General features: G+C 35.6%; 1 protein-coding gene across 1 annotated transcript in view; it reads right to left on the bottom strand.

The window, feature by feature from the left end:
• The window catches only part of ANO2 (anoctamin 2), a 199,318-nt gene that overhangs the window by 101,098 nt on the left and 74,692 nt on the right, over positions 1-23,528 (bottom strand). Inside the window, exons 13-15 of the mRNA XM_072042539.1 lie at positions 21,286-21,446; positions 17,416-17,498; positions 4,453-4,536 (exon numbers count right to left, since the gene is read on the bottom strand). Of these exons, the coding sequence (XP_071898640.1) occupies positions 4,453-4,536; positions 17,416-17,498; positions 21,286-21,446 (328 nt within the window). The remainder of the gene's footprint in view (positions 1-4,452; positions 4,537-17,415; positions 17,499-21,285; positions 21,447-23,528) is intronic.

Here is a 23,528-nt window from a genome sequence, read left to right as displayed (position 1 = left end):
CATTAGACACCTACCTTTTTCAAACCAGTTTGCTTTAATTCAGCTGTTAATTGAAATGAAATGTTTTGGAAAGAAAGATGACTTTTTTTTTCTTTCATGTAACAGCTGAATTAACAATAATGCATCTTGCCACTTTCATTTTTAAAAAGTAATTAAAACTAAGATAGAATGCCATATTTTGTTATTTCCAGGGTTTGCTCCAAGTAAGGACATGAGACAAGAGACAAGCCCTTTTTTCTATAAGGAAAGTTTTCCTTGAGAAATATGGAATGACTTCTTGGGGTTTCTGCCAAATAAGAAAGATAAGAATATATATGGTGTTTCATCGTGTTTGCCAGATCAGCTAGACATTTAATGAAAAGGAGATAGAGCCTGATCCATCTCTCACAGAAATGACAGAAAGGTCTTCTTTCCATCACCTCCAGTGAGAGTTCAATCTAGCCCCATCTGCATGTTTTCAGGCACAAGACCAATTTTCATTTCCTGACCTGGATGTATTTCCATTTGGAACATTAGTATTGCACAGAGAGAGGAACAGCTTATCACAAGATTACAAGTATCCAACACCTTTTATATTTAACATTCTGCAGATAGAGTAACTTTATCCTTTTTGTTAAATATATCTATTCACATCTTCAGTGCTATAGTGTTTTAAACAAGAACAACATCCAAAAAAAAATTGCTTTATTAAAACAGTTACAACTGCCTTCTTCCCATGAACATATCATCAAACAAATACATGCACACACACAATGTGAATATTCATCTCTGCTGCAAGGGTAAAGAAAGCTTTTAAGGTATATGAATCTGGAACTAAGTTTTACATTGCAAGGCTTTATTTTCATGACCTCAAAGAATCAAATAATGTTACTGATTTTAAGTCGATTCACTTGCACGTTTCCAGAGTCTTTCACTTAGAACTTGTCATTTTTCCAAATAAATGTCATAATTTATAAGGACTATCTCTTTATGCATTTGCTACTTAACCTGAGGTATTTCATGCAAATGTTTCAACTTCTTCAGCATTAAATGAATTGTCTTCTGAAACAGGAGAACACTGAGGTATAATTGTAAGAAAAACTTCATACTAACCTTTAGTGAAGTGTTCTGAGTCCTCACATTTTCTTTCCCCTTCTCAAAATAACCAATAAGGTATTTGCTAAAACAGCCTGAGCCACACAGGATAGTGCAGGCTAAAATTTTGTTCTCTTCTTACTACTGGAGTCTAAATACTCTAAGTAGTATTTGTATGGAAGCTATACTCTATAATACAAACCCCATTAAGCAAGCAGTACACTAGATCTGTAATACTTTCTATTTTCAGTCTCAGTCAAGCTAATTTGAAATGAGTTGCCTTGGTAGAGAGACTCAGATTTACTGGCCCTTACAGGTACTGGGCATCTTCCACACTCATTAAAGTTAATGACTTCAACAACAGTGAAAACTCTGTGTTGACGTAGGTTTCCTCTTAATAGGTATTCCCAAGTTATCACTGAAGAGAGTATGAAACTGCTGGTGTTGATTTTCTTCTGCAATCACAACACCAGCACACAACAAAACACTCATCCCTTCATTGTAAAATAATTCTATTAGCTTAACAGGGACTCATTGTTGAAGTAAGACACGAAAAAAAATAAATAAATTGCACTGTACACAGAGATTTCCACATAAAAGCTCAGTTTCTCAACATAAAACTAGTCACATCCTCACCAGAACAGAGGAATTAACATATTGGAAATAAGCCAGTAATTTTATAGAAATAGATGCCTTTATGTAAGCTCTAAGTCAATATTCTCACAATAGCTGTGGCTTTGGCATCACTTCTACCCCAACAAGCCACAGCTGCTGAACTAGAGACTTCTGACTTCATACGAGATAAGTAACAACAAGTTGTAGCCACTGGTGCCAGAGCCTGTTCTTTGATATCAATACAGCAAACTGCAGTTGTTGACCTGTTACACGCAAATGATATACCTCAAAATCACACTAGTTATCTAAAAGTATTCAGGAAAGAACTTCACAAAGACTTATACCATGACATTTGATTGTCAACAAAGACATGATGAAAGCAAGACTTCTCTGAGGCTGAGGCTTATGTGTAAAAAAAAAAACAAGAAATTAGGAGGAATGAATTTTTGACTACAGAGACCTCTACTTTGATGCAAGTCCAGTTGCTAGAAAATCTGCACTATTAATATGACAAAGTTCTGTACTCTGGCTTCCACCCAACAAGATGAAAGTATTGAGCCAGAGACCTCACAGAAACCTGTGCCTTGATATTAACATGCCATGCAAAAGCTGCTGAATATTGCAATAAGTAAAACATACAGCCATCTGAAGGCAGAAAAAGAAAAGATTAAAACCTCTAAAAATTATGTAGAATAACTATTCCAGACTCAAATATTCATCACTTTTAATGCCTAACTTTTCAGGATCTTCCAAAGTGAAATGAAATGGTACATTGCAATGGTTAAACATAACAGTTCAATTAAAGAACTGGGCTTTTCCCTCTTCAGCAGGTCCCACACAAACATTGCTTACATTTATATTATAAGATATTTGAGGTACAAAGTCTGAGCAAGAGACCTTCCAAACTGACTAATTTGTTGTTTACTGAAAATAAAAATAACAAAGGGGGCAGGGCAGGGCAGGGCAGGGAAGGGAAGGGAAGCAAAGAGAAGGAATCCAAAAATTGATTGCAACAGAATGAATAATCAAATTCAGTGACTGAAAACTGCTCAGAATTTTGGAATACATGTTAGCATTTTGGAGAGAGATGGTGGTGCATGAGTTACAAGATTAATATCTTTCTTAGAGATTTATCTTAATCAATCCAAATTAAATCTTCTGTCCTATGAATAACTTATTTCTCCCTCCGAGTAACTGTATGATGGCAAATGTCAAAGTGCTTTATTTTTTATTTTTTTTTAATGAAATGAATTCAGAAGCTTCAAAAAATCACTAAATGACACAAGAACTGGAATCTATTTTTTTCAAAATTACTTTAGAATTAAATAATACTATAAACTGGGAGTTCTTTCCCTTTGCAATGTCTGAAACGAATTTGTATAGTGCTGAATCTTTAAATTGCTCTTTGGTATGTTGCTGGATCTTCACATTGTTCATCATTTTCCACCTACACTCTTAGAAGAAAGCTAATCATTTAACTCTGCCTCAGGACTGCAAAAGTTTAATATTCTATAGCACCAGGTGCTTACTTATTTCCCGATTTCACTTAACTAAATCAGAAAGAGCTGAATGTCAGCAGCTGCTTTAGCCATCTTTTACCATCTTTGATTCTTCACTAGAAGGCCTAACAACGTGCTCAGGGTGTAATGGAAGACCTCTCCTGAGTCAGACAGCTCATACAGCAGAGTCATTCTGTTGTGTCAGAGTCTCTGCTCATATTGGGCCATATCCAAAGCCTTTTAAAGTAATTAATAATCCTTCTATTGTCTTCTGTAGAGTTTGGCTGGTCCATTAAGTGAAAGGTAGTCTTACTGAGATAAATGCTTTACTGGAAACACATCACAGTCTTGATGGTGAGCAGCAGAAGAAAGGGATCGTTATTTCATGTATTGTGAGGCTAAATTTGTTGTACCAAACCTCAAAACTGAAGTGCTTATGAGTGCTGATGAACTAGAACTCAAGCAGCATTTTACAAGAAGACATTGGAGAAAAAAAAAAAAAAGTGTTTGTACTTAGGTTTGAAATAAGCAGAAAAATCCTAAATGCACTTCGATCTAAAAACAATATACTGATTATTATTCAATCAATTTATCATAGAATCATAGAATGGCTCATGTTGGAAGGGGCCACATAGATCATCCAGTTCCAACTCCCCTGTCATAGGCAGGGATGCCACCCACTAGATCAGGTTGCCCAGGATCTCATCTAACTTGCTTTTGAACACCTCCAGGGATGGGGCATCCACAACTTCTCCGGGCAACCTGTTCCAGTGCCTCATCATCCACTGAGTGAAGAATTTCCTCCTAATCTCTAATCTAAATCTCCCCAGTTTATAATAGAAATGCTATCAAAACTGCACAACTGTGTGACTGCAACGTGACAAAAGATGTCAGTGTTAATTATGCCAATGAATTCACTACAATAAAAGTTGCTTCCATTATTGTCCACAAAGGAAGAATTCTTGTGCTGATCATCTTTCCTTTCTAATTGTTCATCGCTCTACAGAGTAGATCCTGAACTACTTTTGAACTGGTGTTCAACTATTTAAGTAAAATATTTTAATTTGCAGAGCTAGCAAAGTCATGACCTTGAAACATTTCAGTGGCACTACAAGGCTGCATAGCATAAGATCCAGAACAAGCAACATACAAGATTGATGAAAAGCACCATAAAGTTTCTTTTGCAAACTGCCAGAGACAGAAAGATAATCACAATATAACAAAACATATCAAAATGTAAGTGAAAAGATAAGCCACATCTTACTTCATTTGGATCTTCCGTTGTCGTGTTTTTATTTTTCATCTTTTTCTGTAGCAATTTGGTTTCATACTCTGGTCTGGGATGCTCCTAAAAAGTAGAGTTAAAAACAAACAAACAAAAACAGAACAAAACAAAACTTTTGATTATGATTAAAATAAATAAATAAATAAACAGATCCTGATTACTTATTCTCAATTCAAGCCATGCAGATAAGTCAATACCACAGCACCTTTTGGACTAGGGGGATCACTGCCTAGGGATATGGGATATTTTATGGGACTCAGAGGAAGAGCATTGAGGGATTGCACAGAACTTACTAAGTTTGTTGTTGTTGTTGTTGTTGTTGTTGTTTGTTTGTTTGTTTGTTTGTTTTTTAGTGGAGTAATCAAATGTGGTGAAAGGAAGGGATCTAGGTCACTTTGGAAGGAACTAGTGTGTGAAAATAGAGTGATAATGGGATTAGAAGGGCCAGTCTCGTGCCCTACAGGAAAACTGGGGAGGCACTCTTTGTCAGGGACTAGAGTGATAGGACAAGGTGTTTTAAATGATTTTAAACTGAAATAGGGTAGATTTAGATTAGATATTAGGAAGGAATTCTTTCCTATGAGTGTGGTGAGGCACTGGAACAGGTTGCCCAGAGAGGTTGTGGATCCCCATCCCTGGAAGTGTTCAAGGCCAGGCTGGCTGGGGCCTTGGCCAACCTGATCTAATGGGTGGCATCCCTACACACAGCAGGGGGTTTGGAATTAGATAATATTTAAGGTTCCCCCCAACATGAACCATTCTATTAATCTAAGATTCTGTCTGGGTGCCAGAAACTGGAGAGGTCATCTGAGTCCTGTTACTGAGGGAATCCACACTGAATATATGTATATGCATTTATGTTTGCATGTGTATATATATACATTCCCACTGGCAGACCTCCATCCTACTCATCCAGAGGGATGAGCAGGATGAGGCCACTGTGTTGTCTGTGTTTGCATGTCTGGTTTGTGTGCCTCTGTGATCTATGTGGCCAGCCATATATGTACATATACACATTGTGCATATATGTCCTCTGTGTGCATGTGCCTATTGAGAATACATGCTTAGCTTCAATACAGGATGGAGTTGAGGGCATGGAACTACAGCAGACTCACATCTCTTGGGCTGTCTCTTGGACAAATAGCCACATGTGAATAGTCCTTGTCAGTTGTATCTGTTCCATGTCACAGAAACTAGCTAAAAAATAGTAATCTAATTGTATCTAAAGGTTAAAAGTTTGGGCTGTAATCTAAAGCTGTAATTGAGGAAAGCTGAAGATGTGGTGAATGATTTCAGAGATGTCACAGGAAAAATACTCACCACTCAGAGCTTTTTTCAGAAATGCCAGTGTATAAGACTAAAACAACTCACATTCCTCTGTCCACTTATGAGCATAAGAGTAACCCACTCACACACATTTCAGATAAGTACCATTGGCCACTGCTCTTACTATAATTAGTATGTATGTTTGTCAGCCTAGGAACAAAATCTGCTTACACTTTTTCATAAATCTGAAAGTAATCTAAAAACAAAAGCAATCTAAAAACTCGTAAAAAAAATAATCCTGATGGCCAATAGAATAGGGATTGCCTCCAACTTCAGCAGTTGTCTTGGGGGATATATAAGCTGTTCATTTTCTCCTGTCTGCAACATCTTCACTACCATCTTGAGCATTCTCTGTTGCATCCTAATTCATAGATGTTGTGATTCAATATGTTTTTTATCCTGTTCATATGAAGTTCCTGATGTGCTAAGCAGGTATGCGAACACACTGATACTCAAACAACTGTCTTAAATTAACATTTCCATATCTTTTTTGAACTCTGTGAAGATGTAATATGCATGTTTGTCTCAAAGGCAGTCTCATTAATGATACTTGCTTTCTACTGCTCCCTGAGAATCTGGTACTAATGTGGTAGGCTTGTGTGAACTTTTTCTCTAAAGTTCAAGTACTGATATACCAAACATATCTAAAGAAAATGCTAGCATGATGGCTTGTTTTAAATTTAAATTGCATGTACTATTCAGATTAATAAAATATATGCTAGAAGAAAGCAGGAAAGGCTATCAATTTACTCAATCTACACTCAGAAGATTTGTCTTTCAAAGAATGTGATTATCTCTCACTTTGCATTAAAGTCCTTTTGCATTACTCATGCCTCACATAAAAATCACTACCATAATGAATGTAGTTCAGGGATCACTATAGCACTAATTGTTATCAGGGTCACTGTTGTTATTACTCACAAACTGTTTTGGGTGCATGTGGAACTCCGAGAAATAATGAGTCACAGGTAATCTGTGACATAATTGAATGTGATTAACAGCAAAAAATGTTAGCAGACAGGATGGGGAAAGGACAGACAAAAATAAGCGTTTAAAAATGCTATTGTCAATTCTTCTTACTTCTATCATGAAGTTTTGAAATTTTAGGCTAGCTTGTTGATTTGGATCAATTTGTACCACATTTCATTAGTTAGGGTTTACAGGTCACATGGAAGAAACATCTTAAGGCTTAACTGAAGAAACAGTGAAGGCATCAGGCATGTATAGGCTACTTGCAAGGAGACAACATGACAAAAGAAGAAAGATTAGATGAATGAAAGTAAAAGAAGCTAAGGTGATCTAATCTCACTATAGGAGCACATATGAAATGGAACCAACTTTCTTCCTTTTTTCTTATTCTCTGTTAAGCAAAGCATTTTGGGACACCAGGGGCAGCTGTCAGAGGCCAGAGCAAATTTTGAAGATTGTCTTGAAAGGAAATAGGGTGAGAAAATTCCATGACAGTGAAATACAGCATAACTGTAACTTTCTGTTGCTGTTGTTGTCAGTTTTGCTTTAAGTGATTGTTCCGTTCAACTGTTGCTTAAGTTTCCTAGTAATACATTTCAATGTCCTTTTAACTGCATTTCACACACCTACATCAGGATTGGAAAATTAGTTTATCTTTCTTCACTGAATCTGTGAAGTCAGTTTACTCTCGACTGAACAGACCACATCACATCCTGGTATACATATGCCTATACATTCTTTTTATGAGTATATTGCATGAAACAATACTTTATAATATTGTTTTAGAGATACTTGATCTTGATTGTGTTCATATATACATGGATGCAAAGGAACAGTTCCACTCTTTTCTGTAAGTGATTCAGAATCTGTTCTTTGCCTGAAAATGGGAAGAGTTCTACAGTCAGGACAATAAGCTAGAAATAATTGTGATGACTTGAAGAAGGCCAAATGCCCATGTAGGGATAAATATGAATCCCATGATGCTGGAAGTGTGCCAGTACAGCTGCCAGACACTTACTGAAAAATCGGTTGAGCCAAGGTACTTTGAGGCCAAATGAGTGCTCAAAGTAGAAAACGATAACTCCCATCCTGAAAACAAAGAGCCAAATCATGAAATTTTTACTCAGATAAAACTCATATTGATGTCATTGGGAATTTTTCCTGAGAACGGTATCCAGGATTTGGATATCAAGCACACAAGATGTATATACACTATACATTGCAAATTAAGGATATGTATGTAATATATATTGAATATACATCGAATACAGTACGAATATATACAAAGAATGTATCTCTCTTTAAGTTCTCTTTGATTTAGGAAGAAAATAATTGAATTTTACTAAGTGTGCATGACAAACATATATGGATTCCTAATTAAAAATCTAAAACTATCCCAGATCAAAAGTCCAAAGGAGTTGTCACAAAAAAAAAAAAAAAAAAAAAAAAAAAGCCAACATACTGTTTTGGTTTTACACCTTAAGGAAAGTCAAAGAAGCACTCTGAACTCATTCAACAGCCTTGTCCTAATATGCTGAATGCAAGCAGAACAGCAAAGCAGTGAACACTGAGAGGAAGGAAGGTATTCACAAATGAGAACTGAAATAACACAGATGCTGCCCCAAAATCAAGATGAAAACTTGAAGTGAATAGAACAGGGAGCCCAGCCATTCTCTATAGCAAGAGGGTTAATTATTACAAATAAAAGGTTAAAAAAAAACCCTTTCTTATGATGATGACATAGTGGGGTGGTAAGGGGAAGTCTGAGGAAGAGATTATCTTTTAGACTGAAAAAAAACATTTAGACTAATTTAGTAGTGGGATGTTCATCCAAGGAAAAGTACTTTTATATCTCAGCATGTGTGAATGTATCACTGGTAGTTGCTCACAGCCTTTTTAGACCAGATTATTAGCCCAATAAATTCATTTATTAAATAATAATAATAATAATAACATGCTTGAATAAGTCATTTAACATTATTGTAATTTTGAAGATGTTGAAAAATAAAAGACAGTACAAGCACATACGAACTCAGCTATCAAAGATGTTTAAAAGTAACACAAAACTGAAGTAGTCAAAAACAAAACAAAACAAAACAAAAAGTACGCTTAAGACATATTATAGAAATATATATTGCTTTATAGACAGATAGGTAGATAATTAGATAGACAGAATGCATTTGATTGCTCCTGTAAAGCAGCACCAGTAGTGCTTTGGAGGATTACTTGCAAAACTAAATTTTGAAATGTACCGAGATTTTTAAGTGCCCTTAAGCTAGAACCAAACAACAAAATGCTTCCATTGCAATACCAAGGTATTACACTGTGTGTGAAACCATAACAGGAAATAGCATCACTATTTTTGTTCAGTATTCATTTTGATTCAAATCCAATCTATTTAAATACTCCTACATTTGTAACTAGAATTTTAAGTGTGAAGCCAGATGCCCCTTGAACAGTATTGAAACTGTTGCTTTAAATCATTTATTCTATGCCTTAAGAAGTCACCACTGAAACAAATATTGCTGACAATAGTGAAGAAAAAAAAATCTTTAAAGCTGGACATTAGCCTATTAAATTGTGGCATCACCCAACATATCAGTGGAACAATTTCGTGTATAGATCTAACTTAAAAAAAAAATCTTAGAAATTGTAAAATGAGTAATGACTGTGCTTATTACTGTTATGTTTATTGTTTTTACTTGACCTACAGTAGTATCAAGTAGTTGTAGTCATGGACTAGGACCCTATTTTTTTAGCAAATATGTAAGCATAAAAACCCTTCTCCAGAGAAATGTTCTTACAGAATAGATTGTTTCTCCCTTGGGTTACTGTTTTATTTTCTTGTCTAATAATGTGTAACAGTGTGAATACTTGGCTGCAGAGACACTCTTTAGGGGAGCATGTTTATGGAAATTTTTCTCTGTCATTATTTAAGACTGTGTGCACTTTGGATGGATTACAGATTTGTAGTTCTTGCAAAGAGCAATACAATAAACAGTGTAAAGTCCTTTAAAAATTGATATAAAATAGCTGTTGCAGTAATCATAACATTATGGTCTAAGGATTAACTATCCTACAAATTAGCAGGGTTAGAAACCAACTGTTACCTCCAACTAGGACAAGGTATTTTTCTTCTAAGCAAAATCAAATTCACGAGACACTGGGCCTTGAACTTGTCATTGGTCCAAGGCACATTACACAGTGATCCCAAGATATTTAAGGGGAAGGTTGAAACAGAAGATCATTCATGAAAGAGGCAAACATTTTGTGGATTCATTGTATTACAACTGGTCAGATGTCATAGATTTTAGATCTATGATTTCATGGGCAACCAGCTGTCAAAGTTGAAAGCTAAACCAAACTTACAACATAATAAGCTAATGGACTAGTGTAAATGTTGTTACCATCACTGTCTTGTCCTTAGCAGAGGCAGGCAAGTGTATATGAAGAAAGAACATTTTTAGCATGCCAGATATCTGAGTCTCTATCAGTCTGTACCATATTAATAACAATGCCTCATAAATAGCCCAGTTTTTCTGCCACACCTGAAATTCTGCTCCAGGTAATATCAGACTAGATTCTTGTTTACAAAACAGTATTTTCGCAGCACTGGCCAATTATGATGTTTGTGGAATTTTCATTTCCCTGGAGTATACTGCCTTTCATCCTCCTCCCTTTCATCCTTTCATCCTGTGCATCTGGAAGCCATGACTTACAGGCAACTCGATTTATGAGATAAAAGCAATATGGCTCTATAGAGAATATAAAGAACTATTTCTAAAATAACCTAAATCATATACATTAGACAGATGCTAACAAAAACTTTAAAATATCCAGAATTTAATGGTTCTAGAAAGTGACCAACCTCACCATTTCTCTCTAACCACTGCAATTCCAAACCTTTGTGACCTTTTCAGGTTGAACCATGATCCAGATTAAAGCATTGGCTCATATCTAATGTGAAGAAATACAGATACTATAGCTAATCATAGAATCATAGAACTATAGAATGGCTTGGGCTGGAAGGGACCTTAAAGATCATATTGTTCCAACCCCTCTGCCATAGGCAGGGATGCCACCCACTTGATCAGGTTGGTCAAGGCCCCATCCAACCTGGCTTTGAGCACCTCCAGGGATGGAGAATCCACAGCTTCTCTGGGCAACCTGTTCCAGTGCCTCACTACCCTTATAGTGAAGAATTTTGTCCTGATGGATCTAAGTCCATCCTCTTTTAGTTTAAGACTATTCTTCCTTGTCCTATCATTATCTACCCAAGTAAACAGTTCTACTCCATCTTTTATAAAAGACCCCTTTAAGTACTGGAAGGCCACAATGAGGTCTCCCCAGAGCCTTGTCTTCTCCAGGCTGAACAGCCCCAGCTCTCTAAGCCTTTCTTCTTAGGAGAGGTGCTCCAGCCCCTCGATCATCTTTGCAGCTCTCCTCTGGATTCACTCTAACAGGTCCACATCTTTCTTGTGCTGGGGTCCTCAACTCTGGATGCAGTACTGCAAGTGGAGCCTCACAAGGGCAGAGCAGAGGGGGACAATCACTTCCCTCAATGGGCTGGTCACACCTCTTTTGATGTAGCCCAGGAAGCCATTGGCCAGAAGAGCCTCAGAAGGGCCCCAGAAGGGCTGCAAGTGCACACTGCTGGCTCATGTCAAGCTTTTCGTCCACCAGAACCCACCAGTCTCTCTTTGCAGGACTGCAGTCAATGAGTTATTCTACCAGGATCTAAACTAGAAATCTATCTTTGACCGTTTTTTCAATCTTTTTTTTTTTTTCAACTTTACTATTACCTCTTGTTTTTATTTTCTATAAATACCTTAATGACTGGATTAACAGTCAGGAATATTCATGAGAACAACTTATTTGAAGCAAACATAAATGTTGGATTTATAGTCAACAAGTTATAGTTATGACCAAGTTAAATACTTCTTCCACACACACCTGTAGCTAACTTTCATCACCACACAATTACCTGATCACTAGTATGAATCTTGGAGGACAAGCAAGACTGCACTATGGGGCAGTGCATGATACTAATATGATAGTTGTGTGGAGTAAATTTAGCTTAAGTTGATAGGCAATTGCAACCTGTATAAGTTGCTTGATACAGGTGAGCTGCTTTAATGTATCATCATTGCTAAAATATGAGCCTAAGTCACATATTCTTCCCTCCCCCTGCCCAATGTCCTTACTATATTCCTTTGAAAACATAAGCAATTAACTGTTCCACAAACATTTTCTACTTTATTTCTGGAATTACTTTCCTACAGCTGTAGTCAGTCACAGATGAGACAGCAAAATTAGAGACATGAAAGTGAGGATGCCATTTCTACTTACTGATAGCAGTGGACTATTGAGGCCTTTTAGGCAGTTTCATGCCATGAGTTTAGATCTTCCAAAAAATGACTGAAGAAAATAACTTGGGTGATAAAATAATAATAACAATAGTAAAGACAAAGAAAACAAAGAAAAACAAAACCTAGCCTTTTCATTTTCTTAACTGAGGTAAATACATCCATCCTAGTCAGCTCAGAAAAACAAGAAAAAAAAAAAGAAAAAAGAAAAGAAGAAAAAAAAAAGAAAAAAAAAGAAAAAAAGAAAAAAAAAAAGAAAAAGAAGGATTTTAGACGAGAGAATCACATCTCCAACTGAAGGGAGAGGAAGATATTTGATATTCATCTAGAAGCTAGGCCACACACCTGAATTCAGCCACCTGAATTTATATTTTGCATGTATATTTCTTTTATGTCGAATGAAACCAGTTCCCCTTGTTCTATGGAAGGCCCAATGGAATTGGACTAGTTGTCAGACAGCTTTGAAAACCTCATTTCAAGACTTTGAAACGCATTTCTTAATGCACACATATTTGAAAATGCTGTGGTAATCTAAATTAATCATAATCTAAATTAGTGAGAATCCATTATTGTGTGAGGAATTGTTAATGGCCTAGGTACAGATCACAAGTTTTTTCACACAAACCTACACATAAAAATGCCAAAACCCTTCTACACTGCAGTGTAGAATGGAAGCAGGAAGGTGAGATCTAAAAAGCCAGTGCTGTTTTACCGATTTAAAGTCAAAATACAAGTTTAGAAAAAGCGTTTATGTTTCCTAAATATTAATTCTGTGTCATTGTGAAAGAGGAGAAGAGGAAGGAAAGGCATAGAAATGGTCCCTATTATTAAAGGCAGGTATAGTCAGTGCTGGATTAAGATACAGGATGCAGTAGGTGAAGACAGAGAACTATTGGAAAGTAGGATTTTTCTGCCTGTCATACCTTTCCTCTAGCAGTAGTTCTTATTCTCTATTATATATTTTATGACCATGCCCTGATCAACAATGAGTGTAGGTCTTCCAACCCCATTCCAGCTGCTGCTCCACTGGTTCCTACTCCAAGCAACTGCCTACCTTTGCACTTACACAGGGAAAGGTGGACTGAACTCAGGAGACCACAGGAGGAAAGAACGTATGCCACCCTTAGTGACCCAGCCTTTGAGTGGCCCATCATAACATCCTGAGGATTCAAGTCCACCTATATAAAAGCAAAGATCTTTGAGGGTTCTAGACAAGACAGTTCTGGAAAGAACACAGGAATTCATTAAAACAGAAAATTAATAAAAGAAATAAGAACATGTTGGTATGTCTGTTAGAAGAGAAACAAAAGAGGAAAATGAACTAGAGTTCCAGCATACTGTGGCACTTCTATGGATCAAGTCTTGTAATTAAAATATATATATATATAATCATATATCTTTACTAACTTCTTTGCAAACAAAGGAGATATCACCTGCTTTGTTTCTTCTAGTTTACAAATTAAAAGATATTTAAAGTGTGTTTTCATACATAATTTTTCAATGGTGCAACAGCTGGTACTAAATACTTTCCCCTCAGTCCTGAGGGATAAATCTGTTTTTCAACATTCCTTCCCCAACTGTTCTATTAAAACTCTCAGCCTCCTAAGCATAACACTATTAAATCTAATGTTGAAGGAACTTGTCCAGAAGATCAGGGCTGGTGTGATTATTTTAGCATCATTAAATAATCAGTGTTAATAGCAATTTAATGAAGATGGCAGAGGAATCACTGGGAGGAGTGACAAATCCCCCCAAAAAATAAAATAATATAAAGAGACCAAAAATACTCGGAAACAGGGGCCCAACAGGAAAATCAGAATAGGAACAGGAAAAATGTGAGATAATACATCTGGAGAAAGTAACCCAAAACATAGGTCTCATTGGCACAAGAAACTTGAGAAGTAGTGAGGATGAAAGGAAAGATTTGAGACAATACAAAATATTGTAGCTACTCATTTCCCCCTAACTATCACTTACCATTTTTCCCAGGAGGGCAATATTGTGAATACACAGCTATTTTATTAGAGTCTGTGTTTCACTCTCCTTTTAAGCAAACAAAAATGCCTTATACTGCCTGTCTTATTAGACAGTATTAGAACTTCAGAAAAGGAGTTTGCTCCTATAACTTGCAAGGTGGGAGACAAGCTTAAAACATCAAATCAATCAGGTCATCAAAAACTATGAAAATTTAGTAGAGAAGATGAAGTTAACTCATGATCCAGTAACAAGAAGAGAACATATTTAATGTCAGCAAGACTACTTGTTACTTAATTCTCTTCTACCTTCCTTATTACCTTAACTTGACCCCGTGATAATCCACAGTGTATCTTAAAGTTTTTCATAAGGGTTCAATAAAAACTTTTAAAGAGTCATCAAAAAGCAAGAAGAGGAAATAGACAAGAAAATTGGAGTTCACAAAAAGAGAGAAAGCATTTGACAGAACACAGGTTTTAAACTTAAAATTGTAATTTATCAGACATATTTCTAACAAAAACAGACACCTAAGTTCCTCCCTGTACTGAAATAGTGTAATATCATGACTATTTGAACAACAATAAGGCCTTCAGTCATTGGCATTTCAGTTAGTGTGGACTTTGTTGTCTGACATTCGTTTTTCCAAGCTCTACACCAGATTCTAAGATTTCATCTATTATAATTGTCTTTCCATTCTGGTTTTACACGTGACTTTTGGTAAAATCTGTTCCACCTAAAACAGGAACATACTGGATTCTAGAAATACAATTTCTGAAGATTCATGGGAAGCCAGTAGTTTCAACTCCCTACATCATTAATTAGAGTTCTTCAGTATTTCTTCACTCTTTCTTTCACAACTAAAAGAGAGTATAGTCATACCTCTTTCCCTCCTTCATTGATGGCTATATCCCTTATTACACAAACTGGGAAAAAAAAAAAAAGGCAGAACCTGCTTGATTGGATTACACAAACACACATCTATGGTGTGACATGCTGAGCACTTCTTCATGATATTTCCAAGGTTTTGTCTGTTTTCATGGTTCTAGTCTTCTTGTTTATTTCTTTTCTTTCCCTCTCCTACTTAGTTATCAGTCATTCAATTACTTCTCAGTCCAATTATCTATTTTACAGTCTAGTACCCAATGCTACCTATTATTTCTGTGGATTTGAGATATAGAAACAACAGGCTCTAAGCCTGTACAGCTGCCAGCTGCAAATATGCATCCAAGCCTCAGGGAGTCTGCTTTCTCAGACTGCTGTTGCCAAGATATTTACAAATAACTGCACTAAATTAATCTTTCGTGTGACTCTTTTGAATAAAAGACTTGGCTCAGTGTATTTAGAGAAAGTAATTTTACTGATTTTTTTTTTGTAATCAAGAGTCCACAAATTTAGACTGTACACATCTATTTCAATATAATTTTCATGATGTACTTATCAGCTCTTCAACTTTTTTGCTCTATTAAGTGATCTCAAGTGTTACACTGCTACTTCCCTCTAGTCTAACCTGATCAGAGACAATTTTCCATTTTCCAGAATGATATTCAGCAACTGTAAAGGCTTCACTACCTGAAATGATCATCACACTGATGAAAAACAATGCCAATATCTGTCTTAAGGGGAAATTTATCCACATTTTAATGAGTCTACCAGATAAAAGGTGAACAAAACCTGATAAAACCTGCTGAAGTACCAAGAGGTGGCAAGATAATATTATGCAGCACTTTTAGTTTAAGTATGATGTCAGTTCAAGTAATGTGCATTTTGAGCATTACTTTTCACAAAAGAGCTAAATCAGACAGAAAGCGTCCAGAAGGGACAGAACAACAAAAAATACATCTAGAATATAAGATTTAAGAAAAAAGACTGAAAGACCAGAGAGGCCAGTTCATCTAAAAAACTAGAGTGGATGGAGAAATATGATAGTAAGTTGAATTTTGCTGAAAAACGGATTGGGTAGTCTCTTCCCTTTATCTTTGAATGAAAGAACAAGAGAAAACGAACATTTAGCAATGATGAAAGTTAGACATTAGGAAAAGCTTACTAGCAGTATGAATAGAATTTCAATCAGTAGTATTAGAATAGATTGCCTAGGGAGGAAGTGAAACATTCACTGATGGATTTCTTTAAGAACAAATTAGACAAACATCTTTTCATAATGACTTAAGTAGACTTGATCCTACCGTGCACAAGGGAAGGCCCCTCAAGGTCCATTCCAGCCTTATTTTTATGATTCTACATTCCTAATTCTTCAGCTTGTGCTCAGATGTGTCTGGTACTCCCTCACTTGTCATAAACAAAGGATTCTTGTTGATCCCATAGTTCCTGTACACAAACCTTTAACACTTCAGAGCTCTTCATCACAGGACCTCACAAATCTGTAGATCCATTTTGCAAATACTGAGCAAAACCTTACGATTTTTTACTACAAATTATTAACTTGAAATGTACTACAATCTGCAGGGTTCATCAAGAATACTGCAGAACTGAAAAAAATTTGTTCTCCTTCTTCTCAGTTTATACTGCAATCAGTACAATCTTGCCATACTCTGAGCTAGCAGTATTACATTCCACACAGGGCAAGCAGCAAATTTTGTTGTGTTGATGCACTCGGTTTTATCACACCTTAAAAACTGTGAGTACTGGTTTATACTATGAGCATTATCCACTTCATCAATGAATAGACAGTAGTGAAAAATTTGAGACCAAATGCAAAATAAGGCAGGTGGTAGTTACTTAATCAAGTGAAGGAATACTTTGGAGGTCCCCATTATGTTAAAGACAATGCTAAAGCTGCATTTTGGGACAGTGATGGAAGAAAAAGAATACTGGGGTCTACTGTCTGGTTTGTGTTAATTTTATCAAATAATTATCATCTGAGGAATAGACAAAAGTGGAATAATATCATCACTGTGCTACAGCATGAGGTTCATGACTTCGTCTTAGTTTTGTTCTCATTTATTCACACTCTACATTCTGTTTGAGGTATTACCATCATTTAATGATTCCATTCTGTGCACTGGCATATAGGCATTTTCAGCAAAGAATGACTTGCTGGCATCTCATAATTCTTTTCAATATTAATTGGTAAAATTAGAGTGCTGGGATATGTGTAATGATTTCCTAAAGGATAATACATTGGTACTCAAAACTGTATTAGTTATGGTCTTAAATAAATAAATAAATAAAAACATAGCTATGAATTGTATCAGACAGGAGAACACACATGAGAAATATAATTATCAGTGCATATCTTCAGATTTAGAATAATTTATACAGTAAATTAGCACAGGGAGAAGAAACTTACTTCTTCTTCTTCCAGTCCAGTTAGATCCCAGAAGTAACTCAGTCTCATCTGTAAACGCTTCCACTGTTCAAGAAACATAGTGGCTTTAAAAATAAAAATTAAAAAAAAAAAATTATAAATCCAATGGACTATTGTGAATGTTTGTGTTACTTGTAAGCACCATCAGCTATTTGAATCCTTTTATGCTAGTTTCATTATAAATACATGCTAAGAAACAGCCAACAATCCAATTAAGAACGTAAGAAGAGCATGGAAACAGTAATTACTGTCTCTTTACAAACAAAATACGAAAAGAGGCAAAATAGATTGCCCGAAACCACTGGAAAGTTCTTGTCAGGGACTGGAACTGAACCCTAATCTGCTGATATCCACCCCAAAAATGTTGTCTCTCTTTATTTACCATAAGTCATTCTATAACTCATGATTACAAATCATATAATAAAACAAAATCTAGGTCTAAATATTAGTATTTAACACCTTAATTAGCCAAAGTGAGTTGCTTGTTTTAGTGTTTCTAATCAGTTGGAAATGTGAAGAAAGTAGGTGTAGCCTGCTCTTGAAATTTGTAGAACATAATGTTATTTTGAAATATATTATAGGGGGACAGTTGAATGGTTTTGCGCTGCAAAAACAGTGATTTTGCCCTAAGGGATTGGCCAGCGGTTCAGTCTCCTTCTTTTCACTTTACATTAATACGAAGGAACAGATGTTGTACTGTTGTCTTGTATTTACAGTCTCCTGACCTTCCTCTCATAATTGCTGTTTCCTCTAGATAGCTCTTTGCCTAGCACCTCATGGTTTATGGACTTTTGTATTTATTGGAAGTAACACTTCTTACTCTTGACTTGTGGACACCTATTTTCAGAAAACTATTCCAGTCTTATACCAGTATATACTAAATAATATATGTATATATATCAATAAAGCTATACCCATAAACAACTGTGAGCACTGTTTTCTATTTTCTTATGCTCCATTTCACCTTTTCAGTTGGTGTAAATGGGATTGTGAAAATGGTTGTTTGATCACAGACATATTTTCATCACTTTGAATATATTGTAGATAACTCCACAAGATACAGAACAGTGAAGAATCAGATCCAGCTTCCTTCAAATGCATGTACACTTGATATAAGCTACATGATAATGCTGGGAAGCGTTATAGTGCTATTAAGACAATCTGCCTCTTGCTAGAGAGCATCTATTCCCATAGTTAACTGTGAGCAAATATTTTCTGCACTGGTATCTCCCCATCATTTAAGAAATAAATACCATTTAAACATGGGACTGGCAGTACATAGGAAGTAAATCCAGACATTCAGCAATTAGGTTGTTACCTCTGCTCCTTCCTTACAGAAGAGATAACATTCAAAAGCTATATTTAGAATGTTTTGAAAATTCAAGGGTTTTAAGATATCCTAAATACAAAAACATTTGGTTATTTTATAGAGTGCTATTACTCATTTGATTTTTTCCAATTTCTCAAAAAGACATTTCCATTTTTAGATTTATAAAAACTATTTTGGCTAGATACATAACCAGTACACAGTGTAATATCATTTCTGAAATCAGGAAATTTGCATTGACTTATACCAGCAGGAAAAACAGCTCCATTATATTCAGCTGTCCTTCCCATAAACACATCTGACAGAGGAAAATCAGCATCCCAGAACACCGATGAAATTATTATCGGTTATTTGGCATGACTTTGGCATAGTTATTTGGCATGACTCTGTATTTTGTGAATATGTTCATTTGCTAATAGAATTGCTAGAATCACAATGATAATTTATGAGGTGTCAAGATCAGGTAGAAAAAGCATGATTCCTCTCAACAAACTGGCCATAGTAAGTCATCTGCTTTCTCAGAATGGCAGAAAGCAAGAGGGATGAAAGATTTCTTGTGTCCAGCATCATCACGAAATGAAGCCAGCTCAAATTACCTTACTTTGCTCTTTAAGTACACAACTGTAAGTCATAAGACATGCCAATTTCCACTTCACTGTGCTATTTCTGACAAAAAAGTATAAAAGCAACATTTATTCAAGATAACGTGAAACAAGTTGTTTAGGTGTGTGAATGAGATGCCATTCATTACAATAAGACTACACTAAGGAAGCAAATTTAGATGTACTCTAATACTTAATAGGCAAGCTGGACAAAGTTAGTAAAGGATACTGATTTCACTATTTCACTTTGCTGTTCTTTATATATGATGGGCTATATTTTCTTGTGCTGGCAATCTCAGTTATCATGGTCCCTAAAACAGACTTTTCAAATCTGTGTGAAAGACTGTTTTTATGAGACTACAGCTCAGAAATAATTTTAGTATTCTTAAATGCTTTAAAATATATACATAAATAAACAAACAGTGTACATGGATGTTTTTGTTCCTTTCTGTTTCTTTAGATTCTACTAATCTTAGTGCAAGGATATATTAACAATATCAAGGATATATGAATTTTGTTTTGCACATTGTATTGTTGACATAAGTATAATTGTTTTGGATGAAGCTGGATGAAAATGTTTATTGGTATGGATGCAAGTTTACAGTAAAGATTTGGTGTTGGGAAAATGCTATTCAGTTATGTATAAAGGAATTGTTCAGTTAAGTATAAATGAATTGTGTACACAAGATGCCCAAACAGCTACACTGAAACTTGGACAAATCAGTGCATCACAAGCTGCATGACAGCAGGTAAAGTGCGGCCCTTTATTTGCCAATCTACTCTGCAATTGGTAGCAATCTGAAGTAGGAAAATAAGACATTGAGAGAGTCTGTGAATTCATCATTTTTTGCCTTTTCACTGAGTCAAAGTAATTGCTGAATAATTTCCAGGAAGTGGTAAACAAAAACTTATTCTTTACATTATCTGTTCTGTATGCAAATTCCTAAAAATAACTATGCTATCCATACCAAACACCAAACTGTCACTCTTTTCTAAAACAAGCTGTGAAATTTAAATAGGATTGCAGTGTAAACCAGATTGCTGAGAGATGTCTATAGTATAATAATACACTTATTTCATTTCGTATTAAGAATGAAAATTTCCATTTGTAAGCAATGAACAGGGAAATCAAAAATCATTTTACAGTAGCAATCACACCTGTAACTTTCACAATAAACAACATCTAGAGTGAATGAGGACATAGCACCAGCTATGAGACATGTAAGAACATTTTCAGGGCTGAGGTGAGGTCAGAAACAGTAAGAACAATACTAAAATGCGTTCATTAGTGTTTATGAAGTGTTTTGAGATCCTCGTTGAGGTAGGGTATTCTTACCATTAAAGAAAACCAAGCTTGTCTAAATAGAATACCCTAAAAGACTAATAATAATAATAATAATAATAATAATAATTAATAATAATTAATAATAATAATAAATATTGCCGTTGTTCTCAGAATCATGTAAAGTTTTGATTAATTTAAGTGACTAAGTGGCCCCACATGGAAGTTGTAAAACAGACTGCTGTACCATACCAAACCCCAAACAAATTCCAGCCTCCAAATGCAGAAGGGGTTAAAAGGACTTGCCACTTCAATAGGAAATGAGGGAAAACATGACAAGATTAGAAGTGATATTATACAAGGAAGTAAAGGGAAAAAAGATAGTTTTCTTCCCTGGACTACCCAACTGCTCTCCACTTATTCCAAAGCTTTCTGTTGACAGCAGAAAGCCTTGTAATATAGCTTTCTGCAGTCTCAGCACAGAGTAGCTGTCTGAGGCTTGCCAACTTCATAAAGACATATGCATCACATTCAGTCTATTAATACTCTTATATGTAGGGCTACTACATTTTACTACTATTCATCACAACTTTCATTTCTGCCAACAATCCAAAAATCAAACTTTGGAAAGACATACTTACCCCAGAGAGCCATGAAGATGGAGAAGAAGACTGTGGCAGGGTTGTCAAATAAGTGGCTAGCTCGAGCTGTAGCACATGCAGAGCTGAGATTCCAGTAATCACAGAACTTGTCACACAGAGGGCACATGGTGAAGGCATTACGTTGGTCACACATTTCTTTACTGTGAATGGTAAGTACATGAGTATTACTACTCAGAAAAGGGGGTATACAGTACTGTTACCAAGCAGCAACTCAGCTGTTAAAAGCTATCTGCAACACATATGGCTTGCAGTTACAGGGGAAAGAAGCCTATCAGCTATGTGTCTCTTTGAGAAACATTGCGAAGTGCTGGAACATTAAAATACCCATAGGCACCTTACCAACAGAAAAGTAATGCAAAACAGCAATCAATTTAATCAATCAATCTACACTGTATTAGTGAAATTGTGAAGACTGCATCACTAAAGATTGAGGTTAACCATACTAAAAGAAGACAATTAAACACAATCAAAGTGGAATTTGCCATTTCTACATTCAGTTACAGGATTCGGTTAAGATCAGATTAAAACGCATGAAAAAGAATTCTGAAGCGGCTGTAAAGGAAATCCTACAGTATAAAATCTGATATGCCCTTGACAAAATACACATTTTTAATATGACAGCACAAAAATCCATGTGAAATACCATAATGCTTTGTGCATTGCAACTGGCCAAGTACCTTCACAAAAGCCAGATCCAGCACCCAGGCATGTTAGTTGTTCTGTGTCATAGACGGATTAAATCTGCAACACCTTTGCAAGGAAGACATGCTAAGTTTTAACATAAACTGACATACACACACTGAATTTAAAAGACACCATCCAATAGTCTCATTCTTAGTAAAAATATTATATCTCACTTTTGTTTTGAGATTCATCTATACTCTGCATTTTATTGTATGGGGTATTTTTAAAGCAATGGTGTTTACCCATGATAGGGCTTAACACAAATTCTGGTATATACCACCATCTGCCACAAGGTTTTGACAGAAGTTCTTCAGGCATGAGCAGTTAGTTATTTTAGGCACACAAATTGATATATTCTAAGGGTATTCAGATACTGTGTGTGTATACATAGTGGATTTAGAAAATGAGATCTTTTTACATTTCAAGGTTCTAAAGTTTCCTCCACTGCTGAGTGCAGATGTGGTATTCTTTGACTGAATAACTCCAGGACAGGACTTCCAGGACAGAGTGCTAACCTAATTTTCAAATTAATAATAAATAAATAAATAAATGAAATGAAATGAAAAGCCATAAATCTTGTGAAAACTATAAATCTTACTGCCTTACATATTCAGATGCTAAGCAGTATTTCCTCTCCCTCCTCACTTTATATTTATGCATTTATCCTCTAGAAAACATGAGATAAGAGACTTTCTTACAGATTTTTAAATCTTTTCTTTAAAGTCATTATTTTAATTCCTAGTCTAATTTGCTATGTATTTAATCATTATCTAAAAAGCTTTTAAAACTCATTATCACTATCTCTTTAACAAACCAAATCCCACTTGGCACTCCTGAGTATGTTTTCATTTTTTTCATAAGGCTTATACATGAAAGATCTTCATAGCTGCATGGTCTCAGGTGAACTGACCTGTGCTAAGCTCAATTATCTTTGTCAAGAATGTTATCTAAGGAAAAACTTGCAACATTGCTTCATTGATAGCAGGTGTGTTGTGATTACAGTCGTTTCTATATCAGCTGCCATGAAATAGCATTTTTTTTCTGACTCCAAATGAAAAAGAGCTATTTAAACTGTAATATCAATGTTTAATATCATTTGAAATGCACACAGCTGTTTCCAGCTATCATACAGTTAAAGATCTCTTCTATTTTGAAAAGCAGTAGAGGGTGCTGCAGATACATCTTTCCATAAATCTCTCTTCAGTTTAAATGTTACCACAAACTTTTCTACAGACAAGTACGGCTCATCATAATTCATTCAGACCAAGCTATGAAAACAAATGTTAACTCCTCTGTGTTGTCATTCATCATTTACTTATCAGAAATAATGTTCTACTGTTGAGTGATCTGCTTTAAAAGTCAGCAATTTGAAAGAATGCCAGAACTGCCACAATGAATGTGACCAGCAGTTCCGCTAAGTCAGTACCCTGTCTCTACCAGAAGTCACCCCCAGACAGTACAGAAGTGTCCTTTTTTTCGCTGAGAAGCAGACTTTACTGGGCCAAATTGACAGTTTTCATAGAAACACAAAATATCCC

Source organism: Anas platyrhynchos, chromosome 1, assembly GCF_047663525.1.
Source record: "Anas platyrhynchos isolate ZD024472 breed Pekin duck chromosome 1, IASCAAS_PekinDuck_T2T, whole genome shotgun sequence".
NCBI classification, from domain to species: Eukaryota; Metazoa; Chordata; class Aves; order Anseriformes; family Anatidae; genus Anas; species Anas platyrhynchos.
This window is presented reverse-complemented; position numbering and strand designations above follow the sequence as displayed.